Source organism: Danaus plexippus, chromosome 14 (assembly GCF_018135715.1).
Source record: "Danaus plexippus chromosome 14, MEX_DaPlex, whole genome shotgun sequence".
NCBI lineage: Eukaryota > Metazoa > Arthropoda > Insecta > Lepidoptera > Nymphalidae > Danaus > Danaus plexippus.
Window position 1 is genome coordinate 1,822,069 of NC_083546.1, and position 15,858 is coordinate 1,837,926.

Consider the following 15,858-nt stretch of genomic DNA (forward strand, 5'->3'; position numbering starts at 1 on the left):
TGATTGAAATTAAAAAAATAATTTGCTCCGATTGTCACTGAACACTGTCTTCTATAGGTTAGTTTAGATTAGTTAAATTTATATATTGATGACACCTTTTTTATGCTATTGCTACATTATCATTATCATTGGAATCATGGATTATTTTGCTATTGTCAAAGTTTTTAATTGAATTTGTTGGACGAGTTATAATCTTGAGTACTGTGTGGAGGAAACACGATGGAGGAAAAACAAACAGGAGTTTGGACTTGAGTTGAAGGTGTACCCCTTTATTCCATTCGACAAACCGTGGTACCTTTTTTTACTGACACACACTAATCAGTAATCAGATTTAAGAAATATCTTAAATTTTTAATTAAAAATTCACGTACTCAGCGTTTTTGAATATTTTTAAACATAACCAAAAGATCAGAAAACATATAATAATAAAAAAAAAATCTGAAGTTGAAATATTTTATTATTTATATTGAATTTTTTTTTAATGTATTAGAAATGTAATATTTGAGACTGTAAATAAATTAGTGTAATGGCTTTTTAATGTCAAATGCAAGTGTTATCAATGTAATCGCGTTATTGTAAAACCACTTTAAATTAATAGGAAAGTATGCACATATATAGCTAATGTATATTTAAGGCCCTAAAATACTTTTCCAAAAAACAAACAAGATTTTTTTAAACATAAGTATTATTTTTAACTATAACTTCTATAATAAACTTAAGAAAATAGACGTCCTGATATAATTTATCTGTGCAACGACTTTATGAAATTGTTTATCCCAGCCGAAGCTAAGAAAATATATCCCTTAACTTTAAACTGCTATTAAAGTGAAGCGGCTCCTTTAAAGGTTTGAAATATAACTTTATACTGTAACAAAATGTCGACGGAGTTAAAAGGAGAGTCTAAGTCTATTTCTCGTGGTAATTGCTATTTCTTTTGTTTAGAAAAATTATGAAATTTTGTTAGAGAAAATGTTAGTATTATCATTTAGGAATCGTTATCCGATATAAACACGTCTTTCAATAAACATAATATTAATAAGATGAATTCTAAGAAAAATTCGCTGTCTTTTTTTATATATAATTTATTTTTTATCACAATCATACAATAAATGGAATAACTAACGAATAAGCCGTTAATATTATTGGAATAAAAGCGTGTATATTTAATTATAAGCAAAATCTCATTTGAATTTAAGTTGTTAGAAAATTCAAAGAGTTTATTTTAAGGGCTATTTATCAGAATTATATAAATTTAAAGGGCAGATATCCATAAAATAAAGGGGTGAACGATAACTTTAATTATTTATGTTATATATTCGTTTTTGGTAGTATTTGTTGCTCTTTTTTGTAAGGGTGTTTGAGTAACTCATTTGAACTGTGTATATATATTTTGAAACCGAGTTTCTAGTCAGAGATGTCATTTGGTGTCTAAGTTCCTGAAACGTAATAGAGAATTCAGATGGAACAATTTTTTTTTACCTTCACTTCAACACATTCGATAATTTTTATGAGAGAAAAAACGTTTCCTGCCATATCTAACACTCGTAACAATGTGATTTTAAATATAATCAAATAATCAGTACAATATCGAATCTCTACTTTGTAATCAGGCTAAAACTAAGGAACACTTATTTTACAAACTATTTCGTTAATTACCTTAAAATATACAACCTTCTTTTATATAAAAATAGTCAGAATAATGCGTTCATTCAAAATATTTACATCAGAATTGACTAGTCATATCTTTTTTATTAAACTTAAATGAGTATTGAATTTATTGTCTTGTGTATAAAAGCTTTCAGGCACAACGGAATTACTCTTTAAACTTTATCGCGCTATGTTTGAATTTTAGACATGTTTCTGTATGAAATTAATTCTAATAGTAACAAATTTATATTGAGAGAGAGAGAGAGAGAGAGAAAGAGACAGAGAAAGAGACATTATATTTTGCCAATATCGGTTCAGAAACTCAGCCGTAACCGTAACCAATGGATTGTCCTTTTAATGAGATCCTAAACATTAATATTTTTTAAGTGTTTCAACAAATATGTCATCATCGGCTGGATTCATCTCGTAAAATCCATAATCCTGGTGATGTTGGCGCTGAAGTATAATAAAAAGCATAGTGTCAATATCATGTCCCTTACGCTATGACAATGGCGTCGGCGCCGAGTGAGCAAACAAAGGAATATGATTGGAAGATAGCGCCCACGTGTGTCTCAAGTGCAGGATTTAGGTCATGGGTATTTGCGTGAATTCATCGAATACCCACTTCCGGATGCGAAAATATTTATTTTTTTATTAAATAAACAATTATTATTTCCTTTGATTTTCTCTAACAAAGCACGAATCTACCGTCTAAAATATATAACTTTTATGGAATTTGGATATATATATATACGACTAATAGCAGATATATGAAATAAGCTAATAATAAGATGTACCAATTCCATCAAGTACTTTTTTATTGTTCTCCACTAGACGGTCGAATGCAAAATAGTTTAACGAACGAGCGTTTTCTTAAATTGTTAGATTTAATGGCTATAAATCTGTAATGGATTGGTCGAGGGCGATAATATTATGTTTTAAACCAATTAAAATCGGTCCCGTAATTACTAAAACTAAAAACTAAAAAACAAGGCTATTTTACTACTTCAATTGACATAAACAATATAAATTAAAATGAAACTAAAATTGTTATTACTTTGCAAAGTAACCGAAACATCGGGAGTTTGTAGTTTTTAAAATAATGAAATACGCGTAGTAATCCGAAAAATTTTAGTTTCATTAAATGGAAACTCGCCAAAGTCTGAGATCTGATCAATACGAGTTAAAGTTAAACAATACATATTCTTAAAAACAAATTTTCATATATTTTTTCTCTAGAAATATAATTCCGGACAGACAATATCGTTTATCAAACACAGAGTATAAAGTTGAGTAATTTAAAAAGTGTTACTTTGGACTTGACATTACATTGCAATCCCCAAAGAAATTAGACGAACCGAAGTTACACGAATTTCGTTAAAATATCGTAATAAAAATGTTATCTAAACAATAACAAGTTTTCATTTACATTAAAACTTTAGATCTTTTTATTGAAATTTCCCTAAATATAAATAAAATTTCTATATGTTAACAAATAGACAATTTCTCTTCAGTGTTAATGATACGTCTAGCAAAAAAGAAAACGAGTTTGATATCTTAATAAAATAATGTAATTGCGTTGCGAGTAATGTTTTATGTTAACCTTACGTTGTAATCTAACTGCGGTGCGTCACTCGGTTATTTGCTAAGAGTGAGAGGACATAAACTGTAAGTTCCAATAAGTGATCATCTCACTGCTCCAAGATAAAGCCGTGTCCACAAAACTTTTGACTATTTTGTGTTGATTAATTTTTTTTATATTTAATTTTTCAAACTTGGCTAACAAATTATTTTCAATGGGATATAAAAGGTTTTTCGATTTGATATCAAGAACAGATAGACAGGAAAGGCGCCTCAAACAAATAGGTTATAGCTTAAATCTCCGAGCAAACACAAATTTTTGTTCCCCATTCTCACATTTTGTAGTGAGTCATACAGATTCATACAACTATATGTTAGTATAAAATGTATATTTACTTGGTTTGGCATTGTCGATATAAGCATCTAGACTTTCTTGTACATAGAGACATGGTGACGAGATGAAATACGTGAACACTATGACGCATATCGTCAGACGGTATGCTCTTACGCCGTGTTTTCTTTCAGGATAAGGCGATAATGTCTCTCTATATCGGTTTATTCTAATTCGAGGAGCTTTAAACCTGCTTTATGTTGATGCGTAGTTCTTTGTAATTTTAAATGAATCAAATAAGTCTTTGACATGATCTTTTGCTATAGTTCTAAATCAACATTTTAAATTTAATTTATTATAAAGCTAATTTGAAATAATTTTAGAATATTTTTATATGTTCTGGATATCGATCTGTGTAAAATTATAAAAAAATGAACATTGTAGTCACAGCTTAAGCTAGTTTACGCTAAGCTAACCCTAAATTTATTATTCTATTCAAGATGAGAGCAAAACGATTTTCGCTTATTTTTATTAAGAAATTAAATATTGATTTTATAACACGTGACAATTAGATATTTTAAATTAATCTTGAACAAAATATAGAAAAAAACATTGCAATATTGTCACAAAGCTACATTGCTATATTTAATTAGTATTATTAACTAACTATAAGTTTTTTTATTTATAGTTTATCATTCATTTACTTTGAATACAACATTAAATTAGCTTTAGAGAAATGAAGATAAATTAATTATTTTTAATCCTAGCAAGCGCTTTATTGTATTTCAAAGCTGTTAAGTAACTTACATAATTCTGAAACGATATGCGCTTCAGAAGTATTCAACTAAAATATTATGCACTTGGAATCCTCTGCAGTAAAAGTAAATGGTTGTAGATACAGTTCGTAGAAATATAACATTGATTACTATGTTAAACTAAATGGTAACCCGCGAGTTTGTCTGCATGTATTATAACAACGTTCCTATTTTGAAACTTCCACCTCGACTTAATATAACATGACATTATAAATAGTCCTTAACGATACAAATAAAAAATTTGCTTTCTTAAAATAGGATTTTTATGTGTATAGGAATGTAAATATTTGTATTGTATGATAAAGTCTATACAACTTCTGAGTCTAATAAATAAAACAATATATATATCAGATTCTTATAAACCTCACAAACAAGGAAAACATGGTTTCCTGGAATTGTTTATTACAAATGTCTATGAACAATGTCTAAAATACACACATGTATATATATATGTATTTTAAAGCCTTTATTTATAAAGACTGCACTGAAAAAAGATACGGATTTGGGGAAAATTATTGTCCGACTTAAGGTACGTGTAAAGAACTTATAAAAAACAAAATAAAAAAAAAAATAATATTTGTCGTTTAAACAAAAAAAGTTTCCTTAAATGCCCTAAATCTGACATCTGACTTAATTTTTATACTAAAATTATGTTACAATTTACCATCAGTGATACATATTTTTTTGATTAAAATGTGTCATTTCTTAAAAAAACTCGAGTAAATATAGTTTTGTTTGATTATTTTTAGTTATAGTTTTCCTAAATTTTAGCCTGGATCGAGTTAATTATATTATTATCCATTAATAATAATAATAATGTATAATTTATACTGCATTCACCGTTCGTCACGAAAACAATATCAAGACCTATGACTTTCATCGATAAGATTGTTTATAAAATAAATAATTCAATTCACTAGTACCACCACACGGTTTTGCTTACAGAATTATATAAAAATTATAAAATACATTGCTTCTCTGTAAAGAAAATTACCAATAGATGAATAGCATCCTCAATCAAAGACATCGATATATGATGAATCTATTAGTCCGTCCAGAATATTAGAACGTAAATATTACTGTAGTATTTCAGTACGGGATAACGGACTATTGGGTTCGTTTGTTTCATTCAATTATACGAACAAATTTAATGTAATATTCGACACACAGACCGTTCACAAGATTTAATAATATATATGATGTTTTCTTTATTTACTTGAATCATCTTAACCAATGTTTATTTGTGAAAGTCGTGCTTACACTGAACAATGTTAAATTTATTGCGAATAGCATTATTTATTGTGGTGAGTTAATTATTATAGTGATTAATTTCTTTTACTTTTGCATATCCTATTTAATGAGGGAACATTATACATGAAGTCGTTATCTTTATTTAAAAAAAAAATTTTTTAATGTTGCTATCTTTTTTTAAATGTTGCTATCTGTAATCTGTGTTTAAATTTTCATATTAAGAATTTGATTTTGAAAGTATTATGTACAAATGTACAATTTAATGTATATAAATTTCACCTCTCACTTAACAAAAATATATGATTTTGCAATAGAAAGATTCATGGCACCCCTGTATAACCCTAACAGTTATTATTACACATTATCTGTCGTGATTTTTCTTACTCTTATTTTCTACTACAAAATATTTTTGTATGAAACTTTAATACAACATGGGACATAATTTCATACAAATGTTTGTATTTATTGCAGGCGATAAATGCGGATCTGTTAAATCATGAGCGAACCAAGGGAGCCACTCTTGTAAGTAATAAATTCTTATACTTTTCATAAATTATTCATAAAATTTAAATTATAACTCAGTATGAATATTATTTTAGTTGCAAACGTCTTGAGTACTTCATTCGCTTTCTCTTGATTACTTTCATGATTCGCTTTTTTCAGCTTTATTATGAAATATAATGTTTTTTCAGATTTAATATATGATATAGACGGTTATCGTATATTTTGTTTACAAATTTTGTTTATATTTATATATGTTTTATGTATTATATATTGTTATATATAAGCGACTCTTAATCGTTATGTTGTTTCTTGAAAAACATTAATATTTTTTTAGAAGCCGATATCAGTATGCTGCGATATTCCAGAACTAGGTGATCCGAAACCTCTGGCTGAATGCTCAAATATGAAGCTGCAAGGCCCTGTGAGTAATATAATCATATATCATTATATATATTAACCTGTAATTAGAGACTATATAGTTGTTTTGTATGTAGGACAAACTTTCCACACTAAGGCTTAGGGCCTTTGGGTCGAAGTTATTTTATTTTGTCCTCTAGTGTTACTTTGAAGATGATAGTCAACACAAGTCTCCTATTTGGTAAGGATAGATATTTATTTAAAAATTACCTCCAAGACGATTTTTCCAATAAATCCATTAAGCGTTTTATGTCTATTTCAGTAAATTACATAGCTCTCGGGAATATTCTTTGGAAAGCTGATATGTCACGATAGAGCCTTTTAGGTCTTATGTATATAAGGTTATATTATTTATAACTCAAGGATTTGCAAGTACAAAATAACTTTTATATAAAGATATCAAGAAATAAAAAAGCTTTTTAAACAGATTTGATATACTGATTTTAATCTAAAAAAAAAAAACATTTGAGTAATGTTTAAACATTAAATATCTTATTGCACGCATCAAATTTTATTTACAAAAATTTGCAAGCTGGTTCGCCTCATCTCACAAAAGTTTTCATTCGGCCAGAGTGCCAGATGAATTCATAATTTAAAAAAAAAACAACTACAGGGAATAAACTTTTTAGAATCAGCAAAATTTTGTACAATTCTTTGTTATTAAAACTTTAACCTGGCTTGTTCTAAAGCTCTTGAAGTTACTCTACAAACTCGTATGAACCGCGCTGACACAATTATCTGACATGCAATGAAAAGTCAATGTTAGGCTAGATATTCCAATGAATGAGGACAACTGGAAGCGCATTTTAAATCAATGAGTCAGTTACTAGAAAAGCAATTGCGGGATAAGTTTTTAAAGATTTCTCTGAAAGACAAAGCAAACATAACATGAAGTAGATAAAGAATCTAGTGTGGCCCCAGGTTGATAGGTTGATAGGCTTGTCACTATTTAACCTCATATTAATATTAATAATCGGATAGATTATTAGTAATTACATTATTGCCAAAGAAATTTATAAGTGCTAAATGCGTAAAAAATCATCTTATCCACATATGAAGGCCTCGGGTATATCTGTTCTTCTTGAACATAGGTCCAACGCATATTTCTTTTAATCTTCAAGTCGTTTGACCTTTTTAAGTGCCAATTCTTTTACAGGATCTTGAAAGAAAACAATGTAATTACATCTTTTAGAATGTTACTAAATTGGTTTTAATTTTTTAGTGCAGCGACGTTCAGTGTGTTTTTGAAAAATCTGGCTTCCTCCTAGACAAGCAGACTCTCAACAAAGAAGGGTACAGGAACCATTTAATGAAATGGCTCGAAGGTCACAAGGAATGGAAAGATGGTATCGAAAAGGCCATAAGTGACTGCGTCGATGTGGACCTCAGGCAGTACTTGGACTACCCTTGCAAGGCCTACGACGTATTTACCTGCACAGGAATAGCTATGTTAAAAGTTAGTACTATGGAAGTTACTACTACTCAAGCTTATCTAATCTAATTTATAATTCTTAATAGCTAATATATTTATCATACAATGACAAAAATATAAACTAGAAATACGTTGGATCAATTCACAAAAAATGTCGCACTAAGAAAAATGTTATCATAATAAACCAAGAAAAGTCAAATTGATAAACACCACAAAGTAGATGGATAATTGATGTTGGCTATATGACACAAAACTTCTCCATTAACATCCCATGAATCCACCGTGCAGGTGCGCGAGTCCATCGAGACACCTTATTTTAAATCATACGTAAATCTTATTACAAAAATATTTCCCTTTAGTACGAAGTTATAACATGATACTAAATACTGGAGGTTTTAAAGTTTACATTGATACATGATGTCATTCTCTAATTATTAAAAGTACTTAGTTAAAAATCTTTCACGCTCAGTTCTTGGTTCTAACATATGCTAAAAGAAAAGAAATAGTCTCACAGTCTCGCTTTAAATAAAACCTTCTCGAAAGGGTTTCAATGCAATTTATTGAAAAAATACTTGCTAGTTAATCAAAGACTGACACCAACCACATTTAAATGTAAAATATACCATGTCTTTACGGTTAATTTATTTATAATTATATTCATACCACTCTTTCAGAAATGTCCGAAGGATTCCTGGAAATGCTGAAATAAAATCGACAAAAGTAAAATAAAATTTATGAAATGCAGAATTTTAACCATATTTATTTACTAAAACTATCCCCGTTTAAAGTAGGTACCTATAAACTTAATTGGACATACAATTCGATAACTATTTCTACATTTGAGTTACTAAGACTTATTCAACATTATTGTTTCTATATAATTTCCACTTCTTAAATATGCATTTGAAAATAAACTTACTTTAAATTATTTAATTGTTCAAAAATTATAATTTTTGAACTTAAGCTCATCATTGTTTGTCCGGTCCAAAGTAATGTTTACACCCACGCATATAGGCGAACAGAGTAGCTTCAACAACCTTTTTTTCTTAAACGTTGGAAAAGGCCAGACCTTATGACCATTGTGGTTATGTGGTGCTCCCGAAAGCACGCTGGATAGCGCCTTATGCCTGCCTGTTTACCCACTAAAACAATCAACGGTTACCCTCATCGTCATAATGGGACATTACGGAATAAATTCAACAACAGAGCTGAATTCAATTCTATAACCATTGGAATATCGCGTTCCAATTGCTCTATAAATTAAGCTAACAAACCCCAGCTCCAACCTTATTCATCACCTACTCACGATATACATATTTACTTCATTAGGAACATCTTTCAGGTTTTTCTGGACACCCAATGGTTCAATACTAATGATATAATACAATACATTAAAGTAATTAACACCGGGTAGCCCTGACGCAGTACTATTATTAAACCCTCAAAGGGATCCATAACTAAATCGTCAATACCTACAATAGTCATTCAAATTACAGTTCATTGTGCTATTGTTGTCAAGGATTAGTGTACACAGACTTAGCTTAAGGACGTACGACTTATTACATGCATATTATGTAACCTTGTATGAATGCAATTCCTTTGTTTAATTAATATTTAATTTGTCACGGTTTTGACATCATTTTCGCTATTAATTATGTGAACATGTTATTGTACGAAAATTGATATACGTGTAGCATGTAAGATTTTTTTTTTAAGAAAAATTACTGAACTGGATTTATACAAGATTGTTTAAAAATGTTGAAATAAAAACAGAGAATAAAAACGTAGCCAATCTATAAAAGTTAAAAAAAAAAAAACTAAATTAATATCTGAATAAGCTCTATAAAAGAGCAAATGAAATATAAAATGAAAGGGGCTTTTAAAATCAATCAGACATTAATTCCAAAATTTGTTTCACTAACCAAATATAAAAGGAACATTTAAATAAAAAGGAATTTAAAAAATAATTTGTATAAACGCTTTGAACATGTCGGAGTAAAAAAAAAACTAACAGCTGAAATAATTCTTTGGAGGTAACACTTATTCACACCTGTCGCATTGTGTGCGCAATTTGAACGAAATTAAAATTATGTGACATCATATTAAAAATGTAATCGGAAATGACAAATAACACACGAAGCGTATTATTAAAAGAACAAATGGAAAATGTATCCGGCACGATCTCTTGACGTATAATAACTTAAATATATCGATTTGGCTGTTGATATTTGTTTGTTTTCAAAGATACCGTCACATTCATATTAAATTGCAATTAAAGATATAAACCCTATTTATTATGATGAATAAACTGTCAGCTGTTATCAAAAAGATGTTTAAAATAACTGTACACGTACAGTTGGCTAAAAAGTTTATAGTGATTTAAAACATTTACCGTAGAAAGTCTTTTTTTTAAGACATCGTGAATAGTTTGTAAAGATTCAATAGGTACCTTCACATCAATGTGATCTTTGATATGCTGGTCCTTATTTGGTGATCATAGGAAATATGTAAAAGACATTCGCAACGAAAAACGATTTCTACGAGCCTCCGCTTACTACTTTGGTAAAATATCGCTCAAATGAAAGTTTGCTATTTATTTTTCTCTTCATACGTTTAATAATAAAGTGACTGGCTTTTGTACATTTCAGATAGTTTAAAAAACTTATTGGATAAATTTTAGTTAGTATACTTTATACGTGGAGTAGACATGTTTCAAAGTCACAGACAATTGTTTGAATTAAGATTAAATGGCTGGATCTTGTCAAGATGGGCGGATACTAGACTTTTAAAAAAAATCACTTCCTATTTGTGGCTTTTCGAACATTATTGAGAATTTTTCACAAAAAAAATTATAATAATTTTAATTTTCACTCTGTTATTATTGTTAAAAATTATAAAATATTATATAAAATAAATAAACACAAAATTATAACCAATAGAATATTTATATGTCCGAACATAACTAAAGTAATATTTTTTGTCTTTAAAAAAAAGCTTTGTAATGAAACTACGATATTCTCCTGACTCTTCTTGTAACATTTTAAAATGAGAACAGTTTAACATAACCAACAAAATATTAATTTTCACCACTATGCTGAACTATAGACAAACTATTTCTTCAATTTTACCATATACATTTAACTTTAAAATGTTTGATATGGTGTTTAAAACATATGTACATACGGGGCTAAATTATAGGTTACATGATTCACAATGCTATATGAAAACAAAAATGTCCGCAACACCTTGGTAACTTCCCGTATACAATAGACGACTCGACGGTTGGCTATAAAACAAGAGTGCGTGTGGTACATGGCCACTGCATCCCAGCGCTTCAATCATGATAGGAATCAGTTTCTGTGTGATATTGACGATTTTCCAAGTAAGTGACACTTTCTCGACTTTTTATTTAGACTTTTGGTGCTTAACTAAATTAATATTATATACTTTAACTTAAAAAATGACTTGGAATATACTTTCTAGAGACAATTGTCGATGGTTTTACGAAGAATACATTTTTAAAATAAACCAAAATGTAAATAAAAATTCAATATTACATAATTTTTTTAGCCGATAAATAGAAATATTTATTCTTTTCTGCTGACTTTATCTTACTATGAAAGTGTGTTTTACATAAGGACAATCAATTTGTTTGTTTATATAGTATTTTCTGTAATCTAACCTTTAATTGCAGGTTGTGTTATCCGACGTGCCCCCTCACTGTAGAGGACCGCCGCCCGGTGGGGTAGGTTAACCTTAATTGTTTTTTCAACCAAATGTTTCTGACCCAAAAAATGAGTATTATATTTAATAAAATAATAAAACAAAATTAAAAGTTATTAGAGAGAAAACAATAGAATGTGAAGGATACAATTTAATACTACGCCATTGCAAAAAGACAGATATTTCTTATTTTTTACCTACTTCTTAGAACAGACGCTTTTTTTATATCAAAGGCGGCAAACGAGAAGATTTCCTACTTGATGGCAGATAGTCACCGTCGTCCATGGACATCTGCAACATAAGGGATGTTGCTGACCTTAATTGTGGGAGAGGGAGAATAAGGGGTGGGAAAAGGGACAGGGCAGGAAATGGGAAAAGGCAGGAAAGGAAAAGAGATAGAGCAACCGGCTCTCTCATTCATCGGACGAAACGCAGCCATTGAAGGCTACTTCACGCCGATCTTCTGTGAAAGAGTGGTACTTCCGCCCTCAAGCCAGTCCATGTTCGAGCTGTAATTACTTAAACTATAGCTAGGCTCTATTACCTGAGAACATAAATCGTTAGCATGACTGGTGGTTCTCATGAATTACTTATAATTAATTATTCTATTTTTTGCGTTATTTATTTATAATTTGTATGGCAACTAGAACTTGTACCTAAGACGTAGGTTGAATATGATTCATAAGACATTGGATCCTTACTTTGCAGGCTAATCCAAGTGACTGTTGCAAGTTACCAAAGGTTTTTACTGAAGAAGACTTCAAAGAGTGCGGTATTGAAAAACCAACAAAAGAAAGGAGAGTTCCCGAGGTAAACATCATAAATACGTTTTTAAAGATCCTTTGAATGGAAATAGTGCTATTAAGTCGTGGTGGCCCGGAGGTTAAAAGCCCGCATCTCACACGTGAGGGCGCGGGATCGAAACCAGGCAAGTACCAATGTGATCTTTTCCGAGTCTTATGCACTTTCTAAAAGTATTTAGACACCACTGACGGACGTTGAGAGAAAACATCGAGAGGAAATCTGGTCTTATAATTTCGAATTATAAGATTGAAATCGCCAACCCGTCTTGAGCAAGCGTGGTGATTAATGCTCTCACTTTCTCCATGTGACGAGAGGCCTCTGCTCAGTAGTGGGCTCCTATAAGCTGATGATGATGAGTGCTATTAATTTATAATTTCAGTGTTCCAAGCAAATTTGTCTACTGAAACGATATGAACTGATGAAAGATGATACAAATGTTGATAAAGATGCTGTAGCCGCCTTTCTCGATAAATATAGTGAGGGAGACGAGGACATGCAAAGTGCTGTAGAAGCCACCAAACAGAAGTGCTTGAACAACGATTTTCCGAATATCCCAGAAATATGTGAACCGAGCAAAATCGTCTTTTGTGTTGCAGGCTCGATGTTAATGGTATAGTAAAAAATATATAATCTAATATTCGTTTATAGATAAATTTTTGTTACAGGGCATTTAGAGTAATTTTATTGAAATTTTTCAGAACTGTCCTAAGTGGGATGAAAGTGAGGACTGCCAAAAACTTAAAGATCACTTCGAAAATTGCAATAAGTATTTTCCTAAGAAATAATAGTGTAACATTACAATAACTGCGCTTTGAAGTCTGTAATATCGTTTAATGAATAAAACTAATATATTTTATTCTCTTTATTTTTTTTATCTCTTTTCATCGTTTCTGTTCAGCTTTAACTAAACTAATATATTCCTTCAACTTCGTTTACATTACAAGAAATTATAAGAGACTAAAATTCTCTCTCTTAAATAATTGATGTTTATTTTCGTAAAGTTTTTTGGCGAAACTTTGACGATAAAATCAAATATATTGAAAATAATAAGGTACATTTATTTTAAACGATAGAGATCTTTTTTAACATAAAGTTATAAAATAATTTACCCACTATTTTAACAGACATAAATAACTAATTTACTCTGTAAATTCGTTTTAATAAGCAATTATAATTCACATGGTTTTGACATATAGCAAATTGTGATAATAATTAATACTTTTACATCGTTTTTGTTTGTCAAAATTACTTGTAGATTTTACATATGAACTCAGAATTTGATCTAATGATTTTATGTTTTATGATTACACAGAGAGTGTTGAATGACGTTCATATAAATGGGATCACCATTATATAGAAAACATTAAAATTATTAGCAAATTATTTAGGTTTATTTCAAATACATGTTTGCTTAAATTTAACAAAAGTTACACATCAAATTGTCAATATGTTACCTTGAGGCAGCTAGCCTATTACGGAGTAATGAACTCAATGACTGATACATTTAATATTTTTTTGAAAATATGTTTAATGACATTTTTTTGCACCTGTGTGTTAAAATATTAATTGAATCATATTTTCAAGTGAATATAATTTTACTATATAGATAGACAATTTGTAATCTCTCCGGCTTCGTTATAACTTGGAATGTTGAATAAAAATACGAGTGGAATATAGTGACGAAGAATTAAGTAAATGAACAAATCAGCGTATAATAGTTTGAGTAAAAGAGACAGACTTTTCCGTATTTAAACATTCCAAGACCATTAATACTATAGAAATGTAAATTTTGCAGGAATATTTGCGTACTTTCGGATGGATTTTTGATGCGTTCGTTTTTAATAAATTTTAAAACTTAAGTGAAATTAACATATATTTAGTTTTCATTTAGAGTGCAATAACTAATTTTGAATAGAAAAATATCTTCGGAAATATTTGTGTATTTTAAAGTTATCTTTTGCCTAGAATGCCTTAAGTTCACCCTAATCCAACAGATGACCTTTTATTCTTGTCAGTAATATGCTTAGCCTAAAATTCTTTGTATAGACATAGAAACTAACGAATTATATTTGTATTCAGATATATATATAGTTGCGGTTCTCGGCCTGTCAGCAGTACAAAACTTTCAAAAATTCTTGGACCATAGCAATGTCCAAATTTACACAAGAACTCATTTGAATAAAATTATAATTTCTCGATATACTACTCTCATTTATAATTTTATATTTTAAGAGGACATCTTGTTTATCTGTCATGAGTTATTCACATAAATTTGATGGTTAAGCTGTTAAGAACTGCTTATCTGAGCCAATGTTGGTCAACGCAGGGGTTCCTTAGGGGTCTGTCCTCTCGGCAACTCCATTTTTGCTGCACATTAATTACAAGGTTTTACTTAATGTTTTTGATACGTAGATGACAGCACCAATGTGGAATGGTATGCAGGTAGCCCTAAGGCCAATCTGGATCAATTAAAGTTAGAATGAGAGGCCATAATAGAACAAGATGAGGTGAAGGTGAATTTAAATCCACCACCTACAGATGTAAAGACAAAAAAGCTCTATATAGTCAAAATAAAAAAAATAAAAAAAGAAATCTTTGAAACAATTTAACAAAATTTTTATTAAAGATTATTTTATAATAATATAGTTTTCTAGAATCAAAGCTTCATCGACATACAATATATCTTCTTCTTATGATTTTTTCATTCATTCATTCTTAACTCATCCTTTGTACATTACGTCTTATTTCTTCCCATCATATGAGACTTATTGTCTAGAGACAATCCACTTAAGTGTGTCAAAAGAACAGAAAGTTTGAATATGCAGAATGCAATTGTAAAATTTGCTTCTCATTCAAAAATTCTGAGTAGTACAACTTCTAACAATGCATATTTTCTTAACTTCGTCGAGTGGCATTTCAAAAACTAGTAAGGAAATACGTTATGATTTACCTATACTAAAACTTGGTATTCAGTTCCCACCGCATTCTATCGCGGAAGTCGAAGCCTCATCCACAGACATCGTTATATTTTAGTAAAGTTTCCAAATGTATTCTAACCTTATAGTACCTATCAAGTTTTGCACAGACAACTAAGCCATTTTACAATAATTAATTTTGTGTATGTATTTAAATCAGACTTGCAATTTAATTTTTTTACGAGATTATAACTTTTTAAATTAACATAACTAAAACGAGTGATCGATTAATGTAGTGCACATTCTAAAGTAAACATTTAACGGTAAGTTTTGAAAATGAATGCCAAGTTTATTAAAACAAGCCATAACTTCCTTTTGCGTAATCTTATGCTGAGAAATAGGATTTTATTCATTTACTTAAATCGATCGATAGTACGA

At 29.6% G+C, this 15,858-nt stretch overlaps 2 protein-coding genes across 2 annotated transcripts; both read left to right on the forward strand.

The window, feature by feature from the left end:
- Positions 1–5,533: 5,533 nt before the first annotated feature.
- Positions 5,534–8,731, forward strand: LOC116769806 (uncharacterized). Its single transcript, XM_032660996.2, has 5 exons — positions 5,534–5,678; positions 6,097–6,147; positions 6,464–6,550; positions 7,769–8,002; positions 8,653–8,731. The coding sequence occupies exons 1-5, from the start codon at positions 5,643–5,645 to the stop codon at positions 8,680–8,682; spliced, it is 438 nt and encodes a 145-aa protein (XP_032516887.2). The 5' UTR covers positions 5,534–5,642; the 3' UTR covers positions 8,683–8,731.
- A 2,515-nt stretch (positions 8,732–11,246) lies between these two features.
- LOC116769490 (general odorant-binding protein 66-like) lies at positions 11,247–13,361 on the forward strand. The gene is made up of 5 exons (XM_032660595.2): positions 11,247–11,360; positions 11,673–11,723; positions 12,410–12,511; positions 12,885–13,115; positions 13,204–13,361. The coding sequence occupies exons 1-5, from the start codon at positions 11,319–11,321 to the stop codon at positions 13,288–13,290; spliced, it is 513 nt and encodes a 170-aa protein (XP_032516486.2). The 5' UTR covers positions 11,247–11,318; the 3' UTR covers positions 13,291–13,361.
- Positions 13,362–15,858: the final 2,497 nt, after the last annotated feature.